The 22,141-nt window shown below is 38.3% G+C and overlaps 1 protein-coding gene across 3 annotated transcripts in view; it reads right to left on the bottom strand.

The window, feature by feature from the left end:
- The window catches only part of ICA1L (islet cell autoantigen 1 like), a 78,443-nt gene that overhangs the window by 4,581 nt on the left and 51,721 nt on the right, over positions 1-22,141 (bottom strand). For all 3 annotated transcript variants that reach the window (XM_049615154.1, XM_049615152.1, XM_049615155.1), the window contains one exon: positions 17,758-17,847. In XM_049615154.1, the coding sequence (XP_049471111.1) occupies positions 17,758-17,847 (90 nt within the window). The remainder of the gene's footprint in view (positions 1-17,757; positions 17,848-22,141) is intronic.

The following is a 22,141-nucleotide window of genomic DNA, read 5'->3' as shown; positions in this document are numbered from 1 at the left end:
GACAGAGTGAAAGGCTTCTGTTTATGTCCACTTCTATTTCTAGAAAACTCCCAAGTTAGTGTCAGTTCTGGCCTTGAGTCCTCAGCACACTACCTACTAATAAGTAATTATGGCAAGTCATTTACCTCAAGGGCTCTTATTTACCCATCTGTAAAGTACTAATAATTTGTCATTAAACTAGGATACCTGAGAGTGAACAAGGGGACCATTAATAAGTATCCTGGAAAAGAGCAATACAGACCTACCTCAAGAAGCAAGAAAATTTTCAAACAACCTAATCTTACATGTAAAGGAGCTAGAAAATGAAGAAGAAACAAAACCCAAAACCAATGGAAGGAAATAAAGATTAGAGTGGAAATAAAAGAGAAACTAAAAAATCCCAATAAAACAGATCAATCAAACTGGGAGCTGGTTCTTTGAAAAGATCATAAAATTGACAAACCTTTAGCCAGACTCATTAAAAAAAAAAAAAAAGGACTCAAAATTAGAACTGAAAGAGGAGAAATAACACCACAGAAAGGATAAGAGAATATTATGAAAAGTTATATGCCAAAAGATGGATAAATTCACAGAAACATATCTCCCAAAACTGAATCAGAGGAAATAGAAAATTTGAACAGACCAATTAACAGCAATGAAATTGAATCAGTAATAAAAAAAAAAATCCCCAGACTGGACACCTTCACTGGCAAATTCTACCAAACATTTAAAAAAGTGTTAATACCTATCCTTCCCAAACTATTCCAAAAAGTACAAGAGGAAGGAAAACTTCTAAATTCATTATGTGCATTTGTAAATTCATGTATATGTGATATACATGATAAAGAAAACACAAAAAAAGAGACCTACAGGCCAATATCTCTCAATATAGACGCAAAAATCCTCAACAAAACACTAGCAAACTGAATCCAACCATACATTAAAAAAAAAAAATCATTCACCATGATCAAGTGGGATTTATTCCTGGAATGCAAGGTGGTTCATTATTTGCAAATCAATCAATGAGATACATCAATCACATCAATAAGAAAAAGGATAAACACCAGATGGTCATTTCAACAGATGCAGAAAAAGCATGTGACAAAGTAAGTACAATATCCATTCAGGATAAAACCCCTCAACAAAGCAGGTCTGGAGGAAATATAACTCAACATAATAAAGCCCTTATATAAAAAAACCCATAGCTAACCTCATACTCAATTGTGAAAACTGAGAACTTTTCCTTTAAGGTCAAGAACAAGATAAGGATGCCTACTCTTACCACTTTTATTCAACATAGTACTGGAAGTCCTAGCCACAGCAATTAGTCAACATAAAGAGATAAAAGGCATCCAAACTGGTAAGGAAGAAGTCAAACTTCCACTATTTGTAGATGACATGATTATATATAGAAAAAACCCGTAAGACTCCACCAAAAAAGTACTAGAACTGACAAATGTATTAAAGTTGCAGGACACAAAATCAATGTATAGAAATCCATTTCATTCCTATCACTAATAATGAAGCAGCAAAAAGTGAAATTAAGAAAATAATCCCATTTACAATTACTCCAAAAATAATAAAATTCTCAGGAATAAACTTAACCAAGGATGTCAAAGAGCTGTACTCTGGAAATTATAATGTACACTGATGAAAGAAATTGAAGATGACACAAATAAATGGACAGATGCTCATGGACTGGGAGAACAAACACTGTTAAATGTCCATACTACACAAAGAAACCTACAGATTTAATGCAATCTCTATCAAAATACCAACAGCAGTTTTAACTGAACTGAGAACAAATAATCCTAAATTTGCACGGAACCACCAAAGATCCTGAAAAGCCAAAGCAATTTTGAAAAAGAAGAACAAAACTGGAGACATCACAATCTCAGATTTCAAGATATGTTACAAAACTGTAGTAATCAAAACAATATGGTACAAAAAAAAAGAAAAAACAGTATGGTAGTGGCACACCAATAAACACATAGATCAATGGAACATAACAGAGAACCCAGAAATAAATCCACAGTTATATGGTTCATTAGTCTATGATAAAGGGGCAAGAATATGCAATGGGAAAAAAGTCTCTTCAACAAATGGGCTGGGAAAACCGTACCACCTTCTTACCATACACAAAAATAAACTCAAATGGATTAAAGACCTAAATGTGAGACTTAAAGCAATAAAAATCCTAGAAGAGAGCATGGGCAGTCATTTCTCTGACATTGGTCATTCTAGCTATGTCTCCTGAGGAAAGGGAAACAAAAGCAAATATAAACAATTAAGACAATATCAAAGTTAAAAAGCTTCTGAACAACAAAGGAAACAATCAACAAAAGAGAAAGACAACCTACTGAATAGGAAAAGATAAATGAAGGGCTAGTATCCAAAATACGAAAAGAACTTATACAAATCAACACCCAAAGAATAAATAATCCAATTAAAACTGGGCAGAAGAGGGGTGCCTGAGTGGCTGGGTCGGTTAAGCGGCTGCCTTCAGCTCAGGTCATGATCTCACGGTTCGTGCATTTGAGCCCCACATTAGGCTCTCTGTTGTCTGTGCAGAGCCCACTTCAGATCCTCTATCCCCCTTTCTCTCTACACCTCCCTCCCCCACTGGTCCCCCCCTTCTCTCTCTCAAAAATAAATATATTTTTTTAAATAGGCAGAAGGCATGAACAGATATTGTTCCAAAGACATCCAGATGGTCAACAGACACATGAAGAGATGCTCAACATCAGTCATCATCATGGAAATGCAAATCAAAACCACAATGAGATATCACCTCATAGCTGTCAGGATGGCTAAAATCAAAAACACATGAAACAACAAGGGTTGGTGAAGATGTAGAGAAAAAGGAACTCTTGTACACTGTTGGTGGGAATGCATATTGGTGCAGCCACTGTGGAAAACAGTATGGAGGTTCCTCAAAAAATTAATCAGATGATCCCACTAATGGGTATTTACCCAAATAATGAAAAAACTAAGCCAAAAAAATGTATGTATCTCTATGTTTACTGTAGCATTATTTATAATAGCCAAATTATGGAAGCACTCCATGTGTTCATCAATAGATAAATGGATAAAGAAGATGTGGTATACAGGAAAAGCATGGAAGTTTTTTGTGTGTCTTGTGTCTGTGAAATGCGCCAGACCAATACTAAACCATCCTACACACCTAGAAAACTGATTGGAGGATTAACACAATAATCTGCACAACCTGAACCACAGAATTCAGCAGGTATGTGGCATGTAGAGGTGAACTTGGGAAGAGAGAAGCTGGTGATGGGCAGGGAGCCGCCTTTGCAGGTGTAGAGAGGACAGAGACTGGGGTGGGGGAGAATATGGGAAAAACACCCCTCCCCAAAAGCAGCTGGAGACAAAGTGGAAAATTGAAACAGCCACAGGGACTAAACTAAAAAGGGAGAAAAGAGAAAGGAGAGGGTTTAAATCCCATTAAGACAGTAAACAAGGGGAGTGCAAAGGCTGAAATTCTGCAGCTTGATACCTGGCGGTGCTCTGGTGGGAAGGGGGGATCCCTACGAACAGAGTGGGGTCCAGGAGGTTCTCGGGCCACATGGAGAAAAGCAGTTCCACTGCAGGAAGGACAATTGGTAGAGACTGTTGAAGCCACCTGGTCCCAACAGACCCCAGAAAACAGCCACATTTGCTGGTGCTGGAACAAGGTCATTAAGTGTGAAGCCTGGTGTCAGATGTGTGTTGTGATTTTCCATAATCCCTGAAAAGCTGCTGCTACACTATCTCACGAACTTTTTCTGGGGCGGGCTGGCAACTGGCCACAGTCTCGGGGCACTGGTAGGAGCAGGGTCCAGCAGGCGTTCCTGGGTGGAGCTGGCATTCAGCCATTGTTCAGTGAGACCCTCCCGCAGAGGGACAGAACGGGTCAAAGCCACAGTCCTTCAGACATAAGGGACCAGGGAAAAGAGCTGCATCTGAGACAAGACGTGGGAGAGGGGTACTGCTTGGTCATGGACAGTGAAGCAGCAGTGAGTGGACCAAAGCTGAAGACAGAGGACAGTGCACGATTGCTGATCGGAGAGAATGGAGTTCCCATACTAGAGACTAGGTAGCTGGGTGATGCCATTTTCACTGCTCCTGTGCATGCACATATGGCCTACGAGCGCTGCAGCAGTCCGCCCCAGTGTACTAGAGGCGCCATCTAGTGGGGAACGGAGCTGTTACACTGAGCCCTGCCCAACTGGGCCAACCTCGCCCTTCAAGAACACAAGTCTCACAGCCTATTTAGTTTATGACTATTAAGTGCTACATAGTCTGACTTCTAGGGGAAAACGAAGTAATTTAAGTCCTATTTCAATATGTTAGGAGGTCCATCTATTCAATTTTCTTTCGTTTTCTTTTTTTTCTCTTTTACACTATTCTTTTTCTTGAATACAGAAAGAAGAAATTCATTTTTATTTTCACTTATTAAAAAAATTTTTTACTATATTTTTTACTTTTGTGTAAATTTTTTCAAATTCTATCTTACTTTCATCATTCTATTTTAGTCTACTTCAGTGTATTCACCTTTTCAAATTTTCAAATGATTTCCTTGTTTTTTTTTCTTTTTTCTTTTTCTTTTTCTTGAATGCAGAAAGTGAAAAACTTCATTTTTACTTTCAATTTCTATTAAAAATATTTTTCTTCAATTTTTTACTACATTTTTCTCTTTATGTAAATTTTTTTCAAATTCTATTTCCATCACTTTATTTTAGTCTACTACAGTACACTAAAAGTATTCACTTTTTCAAATTTTCAAACGATTTCTTTTTTTTCTCTTTTTTCTTTTTTTAGTTTCTTTTTCTTGAATATAGAAAGAGAAAAAAATTCATTTTTATTTTTACTTTTTATTAAAAATATTTTTTTCCGAGGGGGCTTCTGGGAAGATGGCAAAGTAGGAGGATGCTAGGCTCACCGCGTCCTGCAGATCACTTAGATTCCACCCACACCTGCTTAAATAACCCAGAAAATCGCCAGAAGACTAACAGAACGGATTCTCCGGAGCCAAGTGTAGACAAGAGGTCCACAGAAGAGGGTAGGAAGGGCAGAGAGGCGGTGTGCACTACACGGACTGGCGGGAGGGAGCCGGGGCGGAGAGGTGGCCTGCCGGCAAAGCAGAGACCCCGAGTCTGGCTTGCAAAAATGGAGGGGCCGGACGGAGTGTGTTCTGACAGCAAGTGGGACTTAACATCTGGAAGGTTATAACTTAACAGATCTACTTGGAGAGCGGGAGGGATGGAGGACAACGGGAGGAAGAGTTGTTGAGCCCTGGACAACAGAGCGAAGCTTGGTGGGGAACAAAGACGCTCGCCAGCGCCATCTCCCTCGCCCATCCCCCAGCCAAAACCACAAAGGGAACTAGTTCCTGTCAGGGAACTTGCTTGCACCGCACAAACACCCAACGCTGTGCTTCTGCAGATCCATCCCTCTGGTACCAGGTTTGACTCCCTCCCGGTGCTTCAGGGCCCCTCCCTAAGCGGATCTCCGAAGGAAAAGTGAGCTGAGCCTGCGCCTCCTGCCCCTGTGCACCTTGCCGATCCACCCCAGCTAATACGCCAGATCCCCAGCACCACAAGCCTGGCAGTGTGCAAGTAGCCCAGACAGGCCATGCAACTCCACCCCACAGTGAATCTCGCCCCTAGGAGAGGGGAAGAGAAGGTACACACAAGTCTGACGGTGGCCCCAGCGGTGGGCTGGGGGCAGACATCAGGTCTGACTGCAGCACCGCCCACCAACGCAAGTTATTCAAGACAGCATAGGAGAAGTGCCCTGCAGTTCTGCACCACTCCAGGGACTATCCAAAAAGACGAAACGGAAGAATTCCCCTCAAAAAAACTTCCAGGAAATACCAACAGCTAATGAACTGATCAAAAAGGATTTAAACAATATAACAGAAAGTGAATTTAGAATAATAGTCATAAAATTAATCGCTGGGCTTGAAAACAGTATAGAGGACAGCAGAGAATCTATTGCTACAGAGATCAAAGGACTAAGGAACAGCCAAGAGGAGCTAAAAAATGATATAAATGAGTGGCAAAATAAAATGGACACAACCACGGCTCGGATTAAAGAGGCAGAGGAGAGAATAGGGGAACTAGAAGATAAAATTATGGAAAAAGAAGCTGAGAAAAAGAGAGATAAAAAAATCCAGGAGTATGAGGGGAAAATTAGAGAACTAAGTGAGGCCTAAAGAGAAATAATCTACGCAAATTGGTATTCCAGAGGAGGAAGAGAGAGGCAAATGTGCTGAAGGTGTACTTGAAGAAATAATAGCTGAGAACGTCCCTGATCTGGGGAAGGAGAAAGGCATTGAAATCCAAGAGGCACAGAGAACCCTTCAGACCTTGAATCGATCTTCTGCACGACATATCATAGTGAAACTGGCAAAATATAAGGATAAAGAGAAAATTCTGAAAGCAGCTAGGGATAAACATGCTCTAACATATAAAGGGAGACCAATAAGACTCGTGACGGATCTCTCTACTGAAACTTGACAGGCCAGAAAGGAATGGCAGGAAATCTTCAATATGATGAACAGAAAAAAAATATGCAGCTGAGAATCCTCTATCCAGCAAATCTGTCATTTAGAATAGAAGGAGAGATAAAGGTCTTACCAAACAAACAAAAACTAAGGAATTTGTCACCACTAAACCAGCCCTACAAGAGATCCTAAGGGGGATCCTGTGAGACAAAGTACCAGAGACATCGCTACAAGCATGAAACCTACAGACATCACAATGACTCTAAACCCGTATCTGTCTATAATAACACTGAATGTAAATGGACTAAATGCGCCAACCAAAAGACACAGGGTATCAGAATGGATAAAAAATAAGACCCATCTATTTGCTGTCTACAAGAGACTCATTTTAGACCTGAGGACACTTTCACATTGAAAGTGAGGGGATGGAGAACTATCTATCATGCTCCTGGAAGTCAAAAGAAAGCTGGAATAGCCATACTTATATCAGACAAAGTAGACTTTAAATTAGAGGCTGTAACAAGAGATGAAGAAGGGCATTATATAATAATTACAGGGCCTATCCATCAAGAAGAACTAACAATTATAAATGTCTATGCGCCGAATATGGGAGCCCCCAAATATATAAAACAATTACTCACAGACATAAACAATCTTATTGACCAGAATGTGGTAATTGCAGGGACTTTAATACCCCACTTACAACAATGGATAGATCTTCTAGACACAGGATCAATAAAGAAACAAGGGCCCTGAATGATACATTGGATCAGATAGACTTGACAGATATAATTAGAACTCTGCATCCCAAAGCAACAGAATATACTTTCTTCTCGAGTGCACATGGAACATTCTCCAAGACAGATCACATACTGGGTCACAAAACAGCCCTTCATAAGTACACAAGAATTGAGATCATACCATGCCTACTTTCAGACCACAATGCTATGAAGCTTGAAATCAACCACAGGAAAAAATCTGGAAAACCTCCAAAAGCATGGAGGTTAAAGAACACCATACTAAAGAATGAATGGGAAAAAAAAAAAAAGAATGAATGGGTCAACCAGGCAATTAGAGAAGAAATTTAAAACTATATGGAAACAAACAAAAATGAAAATACAACAATCCAAACGCTTTGGGATGCAGCGAAGGCAGTCCTGAGAGGAAAATACATTGCAATCCAGGCCTATCTCAAGAAACAAGAAAAATCCCAAATACAAAATCTAACAGCACACCTAAAGGAAATAGAAGCAGAGCAGCAAAGACACCCCAAACCCAGCAAGAGAAATAATAATGATTAGAGCATAAATAAACAATATAGAATCTAAAAACTGTAGAGCAGATCAGTGAAACCAAGAGTTGGTTTTTTGAAAAAATAAACAAAATTGATAAACCTCTAGCCAGGCTTCTCAAAAAGAAAAGAGAGATGACCCAAATAGATAAAATCATGAATGAAAATGGAATTATTACAACCAATCCCTCAGAAATACAAGCAATTACCAGGGAATACTATGAAAAATTATATGCCAACAAATTGGACAACCTGGAAGAAATGGACAAATTCCTAAGCAAAGCACCCATGCACTTCCAAAACTCAAACAGGAAGAAATAGAAAGCTTGAACAGACCCATAACCAGCGAAGAAATTCAATCAGTTATCAAAAATCTCCCAACAAATAAGAGTCCAGGACCAGATGGCTTCCCAGGGGAATTCTACCAGACATTTAAAGCAGAGATAATACCTACCCTTCTCAAGCTATTCCAAAAAACAGAAAGGGAAGGAAAACTTCCAGACTCATTCTATGAAACCAGTATTTGATTCCTAAACCAGACAGAGACCCAGCAGAAAAAGAAAACTACAGGCCAATATCCCTGATGAATATGGATGCAAAAATTCTCAACAAGATACTAGCAAATCGAATTCAACAGCTTATAAAAAGAATTATTCACCATGATCAAGTGGGATTCATTCCTGGGCTGCAGGGCTGGTTCAACATTCGCAATCAATCAACGTGATACAACACATTAATAAAAGAAAAGATAAGAACCATATGATCCTGTCAACCGATGCAGAAAAAGCATTTGACAAAATTCAGCATCCTTTCTTAATAAAAACCCTCGAGAAAGTCGGGATAGAAGGAACATACTTAAACATCATAAAAGCCATTTATGAAAAGCCCACAGCTAACATCATCCTCAATGGGGAAAAACTGAGAGCTTTTTCCCTGAGATCAGGAACACGACAGGGATGTTCACTCTCACCACTGTTGTTTAACATAGTGTTGGAAGTTCTAGCATCAGCAATCAGACAACAAAAGGAAATCAAAGGCATCAAAATTGGCAATGATGATGTCAAGCTTTCACTTTTTGCAGATGACATATTATACATGGAAAATCCGATAGACTCCACCAAAAGTCTGCTAGAACTGATATATGAATTCAGCAAAGTTGCAAGATAAAAATCACTGTACAGAAATCAGTTGCATTCTTATACACTAAAAATGAAGCAACAGAAAGACAAATAAAGAAACTGATCCCATTCACAATTGCACCAAGAAGCATAAAATACCTAGGAATAAATCTAACCAAAGATGTACAAGATCTGTATGCTGAAAATTATAGAAAGCTTATGAAGGAAGTTGAAGAAAATATAAAGAAATGGAAAAACATTCCGTGCTTATGGGTTTGAAGAATAAATATTGTTAAAATGTCAATACTACCCAAAGCAATCTACACCTTCAATGCAATCCCAATCAACATTGCACCAGCATTCTTCTTGAAGCTAGAACAAACAGTCCTAAAATTTGTATAGAACCACAAAAGACCCCAAATAGCCAAAGTAATTTTGAAGAAGAAGACCAAAGTGGGAAGCATCACAATCCCAGACTTTAGCCTCTACTACAAAGCTGTAATCATCAAGACAGCATGGTATTGGCACAAAAACAGACACATAGACCAATGGAAGAGAATAAATACTTCAGAATTGGACCCACAAATGTATGGCCAACTAATCTTTGACAAGGCAGGAAAGAAGAGCCAATGGAAAAAAGACAGTCTCTTTAACAAATGGTGCTGGGAGAACTGGACAGTAACATGCAGAAGAATGAAACTAGACCACTTTCTTACACCATTCACAAAAATATACTCAAAATGGATAAAGGACCTGAATGTGAGACAGGAAACCATCTAAACCCTAGAGGAGAAAGCAGGAAAAGACCTCTCCAACCTCAGCTGCAGCACTTTCTTACTTGACACATCCCCAAAGGCAAGGGAATTAAAAGCAAAAATGAACTATTGGGGCCTCATCAAGATAAAAAGCTTCTGCACAGCAAAGGAAACAATCAACAAAACTAAAAGGCAACCAATGGAATGGGAAAAGATATTTGCAAATGACATATCGGACAAAGGGCTAGTATCCAAAATCTATAAAGAGCTCACCAAACTCCACATCCGAAAAACAAATAATCCAGGGAAGAAATGGGCATAAAACATGAATAGACACTCTAAAGAAGACACCCAGATGGCCAACAGGCACATGAAAAGATGCTCAACATCGCTCATCAGGGAAATACAAATCAAAACCACACTCAGATATCACCTCACGCCAGTCAGAGTGGCTAAAAGGAACAAATTGGGAGACTATAGATGCTGGCGAGGATGTGGAGAAACGGGAACCCTCTTGCACTGTTGGTGGGAATGCAAATTGGTGCAGCCGCTCTGGAAAGCAGTGTGGAGGTTCCTCAAAAAATTAAAAATAGACCTACTCTGTGACCCAGCAGTAGCACTGCTAGGAATTTACCCAAGGGATACAAGAGTGCTGATGCATAGGGGCACTTGTACCCCAATGTTTATAGCAGCACTCAACAATAGCCAAATTGTGGAAAGAGCCTAAATGTCCATGAACTGATGAATGGATAAAGAAATTGTGGTTTATATACACAATGGAGTACTACGTGGCAATGAGAAAGAATGAAATATGGCCCTTTGTAGCAATGTGGATGGAACTGGAAAGTGTGATGCTAAGTGAAATAAGCCATACAGAGAAAGACAGATACCATATGTTTTCAGTCTTATGTGGATCCTGAGAAACTTAACAGAAACCCATGGTGGAGGGGAAGGAAAAAAAAAGAGGTTAGAGTGGGAGAGAGCCAAAGCATAAGAGACTGTTAAAAACTGAGAACAAACTTAGGGCTGATGGGGGGTGGGAGGTAAGGGAGGGTGGGTGATGGGTAATGAAGAGGGCATCTTTTGGGATGAGCACTGGGTGTTGTATGGAAACCAATTTGACAATAAATTTCATCTATTAAAAAAATAAAAAAATAAAAGTTTTTAAAAGCAAAAAAAATTTTTTTCCTACTATATTCTTTACTTTGTGTAATTTTTTTTCAAATTCTATTTTAGTCCCATCATCTTAGCGTACTTTGGTGTATTACTTTTTTCAAATTCTCAATTTCCTTTTTTTCCCTCCCTTTGTTTTTTCTCTAATCAGTCAAACCACTTTCAACACTCAGACCAAAACATGCCTAGGATCTAGCATCATTTATTAGATTTTGTGTGTGTATGTGTGTGTTTAATTTTTTAATTTTAATATATTTTTAATTTTAATTTTTCTACTTTATTAATTCCTTTTCTCCTTTCGAAATGACAAAACGAAAGAATTCACCCCAAAATAAAGAGCACGAGGAAATGACAGCCAGGGATTTAACCAACACAGATACAAGCAACATGTCTGAACCAGAATTTAGGGTCACAATAATAAGAATACTAGCTGGAGTCGAAAATAGACTAGAATTCCTTTCTGCAGAGATAAAAGAAGTAAAAACTAGTCAGAACGAAATAAAAAAAGCTATAACTGAGCTGCAATCATGGATGGATGCTGCGGCGGCAAGGAGGGATGAGGCAGAACAGAGACTCAGCAATATAGAGGACAAACTTACAGAGAATAATAAAGCAGAAAAAAAGAGGAAGATTAAGGCAAAAGAGCACGATTTAAAAATTAGAGAAATCAGTGACTCATTAAAAAGGAACAATATCAAAATCATAAGGGTCCCAGAAGAGGAAGAGAGAAAAATGGGGGTAGAAGGGTTATGTGAGCAAATCATAGAAGAAAACTTTCCTAACCTGGGGAAAGACACAGATATCAAAATCCAGGAAGCACAGAGGACTCCTATTAGATTCTACAAAAACCGACCACCAACAAGGCATATCATAGTCAAATTCACAAAATACTCAGGCAAGGAGAGAATCATAAAAGCACTAAGGGAAAAAAAGTCCCTAACCTATAAGGGAAGACAGATCAGGTTTGCAACAGACCTATCCACAGTGACTTGGCAGGCCAGAAACGAGTGGCAGGATATATTCATTCAATGTGCTGAGTCAGAAAAATATGCAGCCAAGAATTCTTTATCCAGCAAGGCTGTTATTCAAAATAGAAGAGAAAAAAAGTTGCCTGAACAAAAATTAAAGGAGTTTGTGACCACTAAACCAGCCCTGCAAGAAATTTTAAGGGGGACTCTGAGGGGAGAAAAGATGAAAAGATAAATACATACACACATACATACATACATACCAAAAGCAACAAAGATTAGAAAGGACAAGAAAACACCACCAGAAACTCCAACTCTACAAGCATCATAATGGCAATAAATTCATATCTTTCAGTAGTCACTGTAAACATCAATGGACTCAATGCTCCAACCAAAAGACACAGGGTAACAGAACTGATAAGAAAACAAGATCTATTTGCAGTTTACAAGAGACCCACTTTAGACCTAAAGACACCTTCAGATTAAAAATAAGGGGATGGAGAAGCATCTATCATGCTAATGGTCAACAAAAGAAAGCCGGAGTAGCCATATTTATATCAGACAATCTAGACTTTAAAGACTGTATCAAGATGCAGAAGGGCATTATATCATAATCAAGGGGTCTATCACCAAGAAGACCTAACAATTGTAAACATTTATGCGCCAAATATGGAGCACCCAAACATATAAATCAATTAATCACAAACATAAAGAAACCCATCAATACTAATACCATAAAAGTAGGAGACTTCAACACCCCACTCACAGCAAAGGACAGATCATCTAATTAAAAAATCAACAAGGAAACAATGGCTTTGAATGATACACTGGACCAGATGGACTCAACAGGTATATTCAGAGCATTTCATCCTAAAGCAGCAGAATACACATTCTTCTCCAGTGCACATGGAATATTCTCCATAATAGACCATATACTGGGACACAAATCAGCCCTCAGCAAGTACAAAAAGATCAAGATCATACCATACATATTTTCAGACCACAACACTGTAAAATTGAAATCAACCACAAGAAAAAATTTGGAAAGATAACAAATACTTGGAGACTGAAGAACATCCTACTAAAGAATGAATGGGCTAACCAAGAAGTTAAAGAGGAAATTAAAAAGGTCATGGAAGCCAATGAAAATTATAACACCACAACCCAAAAACTCTGGGATGGTCATAGGCAAAGGTGGTCATAAGAGGAAAGTATATAGCAATCCAGGCCTTCCTAAAGAAGGAAGAAAGATCTCAGATACACAACCTAACCTTAAGCCTTAAGGAGCTGGAAAAAGAACAGCAAATAAAACCCAAAACCAGCAGAAGACAGGAAATAATAAAGATTAGAGCAGAAATTAATGCTATCGAAACCAAAAAAAAAAAAAACAACAAAAAACAGTAGAACAGATCAATGAAACCAGAAGCTGGTTCTTTGAAAGAATCAACAAAATTGATAAACGCCTAGCCAGTTTGATCAAAAAGAAAAATGAAAGGACCCAAGTAAATAAACTGAAGAATGAAAGAGGAGAGAGCACAACCAACACAGCAGAAATAAAAACAATAATAAGAGAATATTATGAGCAATTATATGCCAATAAAATGGGCAATCTGGAAAAAATGGACAAATTTCTAGAAACATATACCCTACCAAAACTGAAACAGGAAGAAATCGCAAATTTGAACAGACCCATAACCAGTAAGGAAATCAAATTAGTAATCAAAAATCTGCCAAAACACAAGAGTCCAGGGCCAAATGGCTTTCCAGGGGAATTCTACCAACTATTTAAGGAAGAGTTAACACCTATTCTCTTGAAGGTGTTCCAAAAACAGAAATGGAAGGAAAACTTCCAAACTCTTTCTATGAAGCCGGCATTACCTTGATTCCAAAACCAGACAGAGACCCCACTAAAAAGGAGAACTACAGACCAATTTTCCTGATGAACATGGATGTAAAAATCCTCAACAAGATATTAGCCAACTGGATCCAACAATACATTAAAAAAATTATTCACCACAACCAAGGATTTATACCTGGGATGAAGGGCTGGTTCAATATCCGCCAAACAACATGATTCATCACATCAATAAAAGAAAGGACAAGACCCATATGATCCTCTCAATAGATGCAGAGAAAGCATTTGACAAAATACAGCATCGTTTCTTGATAAAAACCTTCAAGAAAGGAGGGATAGAAGGAGCATACCTCGAGATCATAGAAGTCATATATGAAAGACCCAACACTAATATCATCCTCAAGGGGGAAAAACTGAGAGCTTTCCCCCTAAGGTCAGGAACAAGACAGGGATGTCCACTCTTGCCACTGTTATTAAACATACTATTGGAAGTCTTAGCCTCTGTAATCAGACAGCACAAAGAAATAAAAGGCATCCACATCGGCCAGGAGGAGGTTCAAACTTTCACTCTTCACAGATGACATGACACTCTATGAAAAGCCCAAAATATTCCACCAAAAACCTGCTAGAACAGATCCATGAATTCAGCAAAGTGGCAGGATATAAAATCAATGCACAGAAATCGGTTGCATTCCTATACACAAACAATGAAGCAACAGAAAGAGAAATCAAGGAGTCAATCCCATTTACAATTACACAAAAGCCATAAAATACCTAGGAATAAATCTATCCAAAGAGGTGAAAACTCTATACACTGAAAACTATAGAAAGCATATGAAAGAAATTGAAGAAGACACAAAAAAATGGAAAAAGATTCCATGCTCCTGGATAGGAAGAACAAATATTGTAAAAATGTTGATACTACCCAAAGCAATCTACATATTCAATGCAATCCCTATCAAAATAACACCAGCATTCTTCACAGAGCCAGAACAAATAATCCTAAAATTTGTATGGAACCAGAAAGGACCCCGAATAGCCAAAGCAATCTTGAAAAAGAAAACCAAAGCAGGAGGCATCACAATCCCGGACTTCAAGCTATACTACAAAGCTGTAATCATCAAGACAGTATGGTACGGCACAAGAACAGACACTTGTTCAGATCAATGGAACAGATCAATGGAACAGAATAGAGAACCCAGAAATGGACCCACAAACGTATGGGCAACTAATCTCTGACAAAGCAGGAAAGAATATCCAATGGAATAAAGACAGTCTCTTCAGCAAGTGGTGCTGGGAAAACTGGACAGTGACATGCAGAAGAATGAACCTGGACCACTTTCCTACACCATGCACAAAAATAAACTCAAAATGGATGAAAGACCTAAATGTAAGACAGGAAGCCATCAAAATCCTCGAGGAGAAAGCAGGCAAAAACCTCTTTCATCTTGGCCACAGCAACTTCTTAATCAACACATCTCCAGAGGCAAGGAAAACCAAAGCAAAAATGAACTGCTGGGACCTCATCAAAATAAAAAGCTTCTACACAGCAAAGGAAACAATCAGCAAAACTAAAAGGCAACCTACAGAATGGGAGAAAATATTTGCAAACGACGTATCAGATAAAGGGTGAGTATCGAAAATCTATAAAGAACTTATCAAACTCAACACCCAAAAAACAAATAATCCAGTGAAGAAATGGGCAAAAGACATGAATAGCCACTTCTCCAAAGAAAACATCCAGATGGCCGACTGACATATGAAAACATGGTCAACATCACCATCATCAGGGAAACACAAATTAAAACCTCAGTAAGATACCACCTCACACCTGTCAGAATGGCTAACATTAACAACTCAGGCAACAACAGATGTTGGTGAGGATGCAGAGAGAGAGGTTCTCTTTTGCACTCCTGGTGAGAATGCAAGCTGGTGCCGCCACTCTGGAAAACAGTATGGAGGTTCCACAAAAATCTAAAAATAGAATTACCCTATGACCCAGCAATTGCACTCTAGGTATTTATCTAAGCGATACAGGTATTCTGTTTTGAAGGGGCACATGCACCCTAATGTTTATGGCAGCACTGTCAACAATAGCCAAAGTATGGAAAGAGCCAAATGTCCATTGATGGATGAATGGATAAAGAAGATGTGGTGTGTGTATGTATGTGTGTGTGTGTGTGTGTGTGTGTGTGGATATATACATATATATATATGTATATATCCACACACATGCAATGGAGTATTACTAAGCAATCAAAAAGAATGAAATCTTGCCATTTGTAACTACGTGGATGGAACTAGAGGGTATTATGCTAAGCTAAATTAGTCAGAGAAAGACAAATATCATATGCCTTCACTCCTATGAGGATTTTAAGACACATAACAAATGAAGGGAAGCAAGGGAAGGGAAGCAAAAATAATATAAAAACAGGGAGAGGGACAAAACATAAGGGACTCTTAAATATGGAGAACAGAGGGTTACTGGCGGGGTTGTCGGAGGGTTTACAGGCTAAATGGGTAAGCTGCATTAAGTAATCTACTCCTGAAATCATTGTTGCACTATATGCTAGCTTGGATGTAAATTTATAAATAAACAAACAAATAAATAAATAAATGGAGGGTAAATTCTGTTTTGTATTTTCTACTACAACAAAAATGTGGAGGGAGTGCTGTGGTGAGAAAATCTTATCTTTTTTTTTTTTTATACCACTCATCATTGTAAAGACTGAATCACACAAAAAGCAACAACAATGGATGCTACATCTAAGTAGAAATTCTGATTAAGACCTGGACTTGTGCGCTGTCGCAAAGTGTCTCTTCAGAGACTGCTTAATAACTGCATGAGAGGATAAAATAACATAAAACGGTAATTATTTAAGAGAAAGTACACAACACTTTGAATGGGTGGCCAAAATTAACATTATCAATGAAGGAGAAACAGACTGCATAAACCTTACATCTGGAACCCTGAGACAGGAGGGTCACCTGTGTAGTATTCCAGTCAAGAATGAAGAACCTGAATTTAATCACAATAAAATTCAGATAAAACTGAGATAAGAAATATTCTACTAAAGATAAAAAGCAGTGGAGCAGAGGGACTATATTGTATTAAAATTCCCATGTTCAAAAGTCAAAGAAAAACTGTGGAAATGTTTCAGAATAAAAGGGACTAAAGAGACATGGCAACTGAATACATCATGACCCTAGACTCTCTCGGTCCAGAGGGGGAATGTGCTACAGGGGACATTATTGGGTCAACTCACAAAACTGGAATACAAATACATGGTTTGCTTTGTACAAAATACATTAACATTAAATTTCCTGAAGTTTACAAACCATACAGTGGTTATGAAAGAAAATATATCTGTTCTTAGGAAATACAAACTTAAGTATTTTGGGGTAAATGGTCATGATGTATGTAACTCACCCTCAAGTGGTTGAGAATAAAATAACACATGAATCTCACACACACACACACACACACACACACACACACCCTACATAAAGCAAAGTACTAACAGTAGATGAATCCGGATAAAGGGTATACAGGTGTTCTTTGAGCTATTTTCACTTATGTAACACTTGTACATTTGAAATGCTTTCCAATCAAAGTTTTTAAAAATCAACATTAGTGACTAAGATTATCATGTATCTAAAATCCTGACAGAGTATCTGTTTTCTATGCATACCCTACATAGTAACTACAACATGGACCAGTTCTGCAGACAATAATATGGTAAGTACTCAACAAATGTTAGCAATTACTACGTACCAGGTCCTATGCTAAAGGCCTGAATGCACGCTTTGTCAATGGGCATCTTGTAACCAAAGAACACCTTCTATCTTAATGGTATTATCCATTACCAACAAACCTTAGTACAAAATATTTAAAAAATTAAAGTATAGAATTTACTATGACAAGTTCACAATTTCTATTCAATTTTTTCTATTCTGAGGGATAGCCTGGTATAACTTTCATTTTAATTCATTATGAACAAAATATTTTCCTGGACAATATGAGGCAAAGACTATAAAGTAATTCTTTTCTAAATTTATGTGACTGAAACTAATTGTTAATATGATAATAAAGAATAGAAATAAATAACTTACACTTTGTTAATTTCCTTGGACTCTGTGAAGGCACTGGCTGGTTATCAGTGTGTGAAAGAGGAACTTCTAATCCCCCTTCAGAGGCCCAGCCTAGCGGGGAGGGAAGTAAGGAATTATCCACTGTTAGTCAAATAGGAAGTAGCATCAGAAAAGATAAGAAAACGTAAAAATATCTAATGAGTACTTTAATCCTTCTACTAGGGTGTGATTCTACAATATAAGAGGCAGAAAATACTTAAAATGTATCTGCAATTATGTAGTCAAATCATCAAGTTTATTTCCAGGTAGAATTAGATCAGACTTCCTAACGGTTTTCAAAGTGGTTTTGATATAAATATACAAGTGTTCTTTTTAAATAATTGCAGATATATAAGGCATAGAAAGAGAATTTCTAAGGAGTTGGGAGAGAGGAAATACACCTGACAATTAGAATCTTGAAAACTTTAACTATGTTTATACCCTTGGACTCAGTAATCTTACTCCAGAAATTTACTTAAAGGAAGTTATTTAACTGAAGGAAAAAAAGTACATGTATGATGAAGTTTTTTGCAGCATTATCTATATAATGAAAAAGTCAAAAAAGCAAGGAAGGAATTTAGCAGATTATAGAAGATAAATGTGACAAAATGCTATGCAGTTATTAAAAAGTATCATTATGAACAAGCTCAACACCCAAAAAACAAATAATCCAGTGAAGAAATGGGCAAAAGATATGAACAGACACTTTTCTAATAAAGACATTCAGATGGCTAAAAGACACATGAAATGATGCTCAACATCATTCATCATAAGAAAAATACAAATCAAAACCACAATGAGATATCACTTTACACCTATTCAGGAAACAGCAGATATTGGTGAGGATGCGGAGAAAAGGGAATGCTTTTGAAATAGTGGTGGGAATGCAAACTGGTACAGCTGCTCTGCAAAACAGTATGGAAGTTTCTCAAAAAATTAAAAATAGAGCGGTGCCTGGGTGGCTCAGTTGGTTACACCTCCAACTTCAGCTCAGATCATGATGTCACAGCTCGTGGGTTCGAGCCCCATATCAGGCTCTATGCTGACAGCTCAGAACCTGGAGCCTGCTTTGGATTCTGCAACTCTGTCTCTCTCTGCCCCTGCCTGCTCACACTCTGTCTCTCTCTCTCCCTCTCTCAAAAATAAACATTAAAAAAATTAAAAATAGAAACACCCTAAGGCCCAGCAATTGCACTACTATGTATCTACCCAAAGAATACAAAAATGCTGATTTCAAGGGGCACATGTACCCCAATGTTTATAGCAGCACCATCAATAATAGCTAAGTTATGGAAAGGGCCCAAATGTCCATCGACTAATGAATGGCTAAAGAAGATGTGATATATACACATACATACAATGAAATACTACTCGCAATCAAAAAGAATGAAATCTTGCCATTTGCAACAATGTGGATGGAACGAGAGTGTATTATGCTAAGTAAGTCAGAGAAAGACAAATATACAATTTCACTCATATGTGGAATTAAGAAACAGATGAACATAGGGGAAGGGAAGGGAAAATAAGACAAAAATAGAGAGGGAGGCAAACCATATGAAACTCTTAAATACAGAGAACAAATTGAGGGTTGCTGGAGGGGAGGGAGGTGGGAGGATGGGCTAAATGGGTGATGGGCATTAAGAAGGGCACTTGTTGGGATGAGCACTGGGTGTTATATGTGAGTGACTATTCACTGGGTTCTGCTCCTGAAACCAATACTACACCATATGTTAACTAAATGAAATTTAAATAAATTTTTTTTAAAGTATCATTATGAGGGGCACCTGGCTGGCTCAGTCAGTGGAGCGTGAGACTCTTGGTCTTGGGGTTGTGAGTTTGAGCCTCATGGTGGATGTAGAAATTACTTAAAAATAAAATCTTAAAAGTAAAAAGTATTATGAATATGGTGAAATATTTTCTGTAACATGAAAAATTATTTAGTTTATAATTAAAACACAGCAGTAGAAAGGAATATAAATTATCCTGTCTACTACCTTCCTTGTACAGAAGAGATCATTTGAAGCCCATGTTCTTACTCAGGGTTCCTAGAACACAGATCTTCTAACTCAGGGCAGCTCACTTTCCTGGTTTACATTACAGGAGAGAAAGAAGTAGACATAAAGAAAAGGTGAATCAAGTAGAAAGAGTCCTGTACTAGGAGGCAGAAGACCAGATTTTGGTTTCCTCTTAATTGTTTAAACTGCCTAGTTATCTTGAACAAGACACTCATTAAACACTGAGTATCAACTGCCTCAGTCATTGCATGGGAACGTCTGTCAGCCTGCAGGCAGGGACCAGAACAGATGTTCTAAGTGATAAAGAAATATTGTGGATAATGTATTGCCAGAAAATAAGAAAAGAATTCAGTGCTGCTAGAGATGTGGCAAGTTAAGGAGAAAGAGCAAAAGGTATTCACGTGGAAAATGAATCTGTTTGTAAATCTTTATTAGGTCAGTTAGATATGTATGCAAGAATAATTGTTTTCTAAAATTTTATAGCAAAACATCTGAATTATCCTAGATAGAGTGCCTCTTTATCAAATAATACTGTCCTTTCTTCTAGGTTAAATTCTTACTGAGTGATTTAACTGATTTTTATTTTATCTTAGCTTAGTTTTTTTATTTTTTATTTTTAAATATGAAATTTATTGTTAAATTGGTTTCCATACAACACCCAGTGCTCATTCCAACAGGTGCCCTCCTCAATACCCATCATCCACCCTCCCCTCTCTCCCACCCCCCATCAACCCTCAGTTTGTTCTCAGTTTTTTTTTGTTTTTTTTTTTTGTTTTTTTTTGTTTTTTTTGGGACAGAGAGAGACAGAGCATGAACGGGGGAGGGGCAGAGAGAGAGGGAGACACAGAATCGGAAACAGGCTCCAGGCTCCGAGCCATCAGCCCAGAGCCTGACGCGGGGCTCGAACTCACGGACCGCGAGATCGTGACCTGGCTGAAGTCGGACGCTTAACCGACTGCGCCACCCAGGCGCCCCTGTTCTCAGTTTTTAAGAGTCTCTTATGTTTTGGCTCCCTCCCACTCTAACCTCTTTTTTTTTTTCCCCTTCCCCTCCCCCATGGTCTTCCGTTAAGTTTCTCAGGATCCACATAGGAGTGAAAACATATGGTATCTGTCTTTCTCTGACTGACTTATTTCACTTAGCATAACACTCTCCAGTTCCATCCATGTCGCTACACAAGGCCCTATTTCATTCTTTCTCATTGCCACGTAGTATTCCATTGTGTATATAAACCACAATTTCTTTATCCATTCATCAGTTCATGGACATTTAGGCTTTTTCCACAATTTGGCTATTGTTGAGTGCTGCTATAAACATTGGGGTACAAGTGCCCCTTATGCATCAGCACTCCTGTACTGCTTGGGTAAATTCCTAGCAGTGCTATTGCTGGCTCATAGGGTAGATCTATCTTTTAATTTTTTGAGGAACCTCCACACTGTTTTCCAGAGCGGCTGCACCAGTTTGCATTCCCACCAACAGTGCAAGAGGGTTCCCGTTTCTCCACATCCTCGCCAGCATCTATAGTCTCCTCATTGTTCATTTTAGCCACTCTGACTGGCATGAGATGGTATCTGAGTGTGGTTATGATTTGTATTTCCCTGATGAGGAGCGACATTGAGCATCTTTTCATGTGCCTGTTGGCCATCTGGATGTCTTCTTTAGAGAAGTGTCTATCCATGTTTTCTGCCCATTTCTTCCCTGGATTATTTGTTTTTCGGATGTGGAGTTTGGTGAGCTCTTTATAGATTTTGGATACTAGCCCTTTGTCTGATATGTCATTTGCAAATATCTTTTCCCATTCCATTGGTTGCCTTTTAGCTTTGTTGATTGTTTCCTTTGCTGTGCAGAAGATTTTTATCTTGATGAGGCCCCAATAGTTCATTTTTGCTTTTAATTCCCTTGCCTTTGGGGATGTGTCAAGTAAGAAAGTGCTGCAGCTGAGGTTGGAGAGGTCTTTTCCTGCTTTCTCCTCTAGGGTTTAGATGGTTTCCTGTCTCACATTCAGGTCCTTTATCCATTTTGAGTATATTTTTGTGAATGGTGTAAGAAAGTGGTCTAGTTTCATCCTTCTGCATGTTACTGTCCAGTTCTCCCAGCACCATTTGTTAAAGAGACTGTCTTTTTTCCATTGGATATTCTTTCCTGCTTTGTCAAAGATTAGTTGCCCATACTTTTGTGGGTCTAATTCTGGAGTTTCTATTCTATTCCATTGGTCTATGTGTCTGTTTTTGTGCCAATACCATGCTGTCTTGATGATTACAGCTTTGTAGTAGAGGCTAAAGTCTGGGATTGTGATGCTTCCCACTTTGGTCTTCTTCTTCAAAATTACTTTGGCTATTTGGGGTCTTTTG

The sequence above is a fragment of the Panthera uncia genome (assembly GCF_023721935.1).
Source record: "Panthera uncia isolate 11264 chromosome C1 unlocalized genomic scaffold, Puncia_PCG_1.0 HiC_scaffold_3, whole genome shotgun sequence".
Taxonomy (NCBI): Eukaryota; Metazoa; Chordata; class Mammalia; order Carnivora; family Felidae; genus Panthera; species Panthera uncia.
Note: the sequence above shows the minus strand (reverse complement) of the source record. Positions and strands in the feature narration are given on the sequence as shown.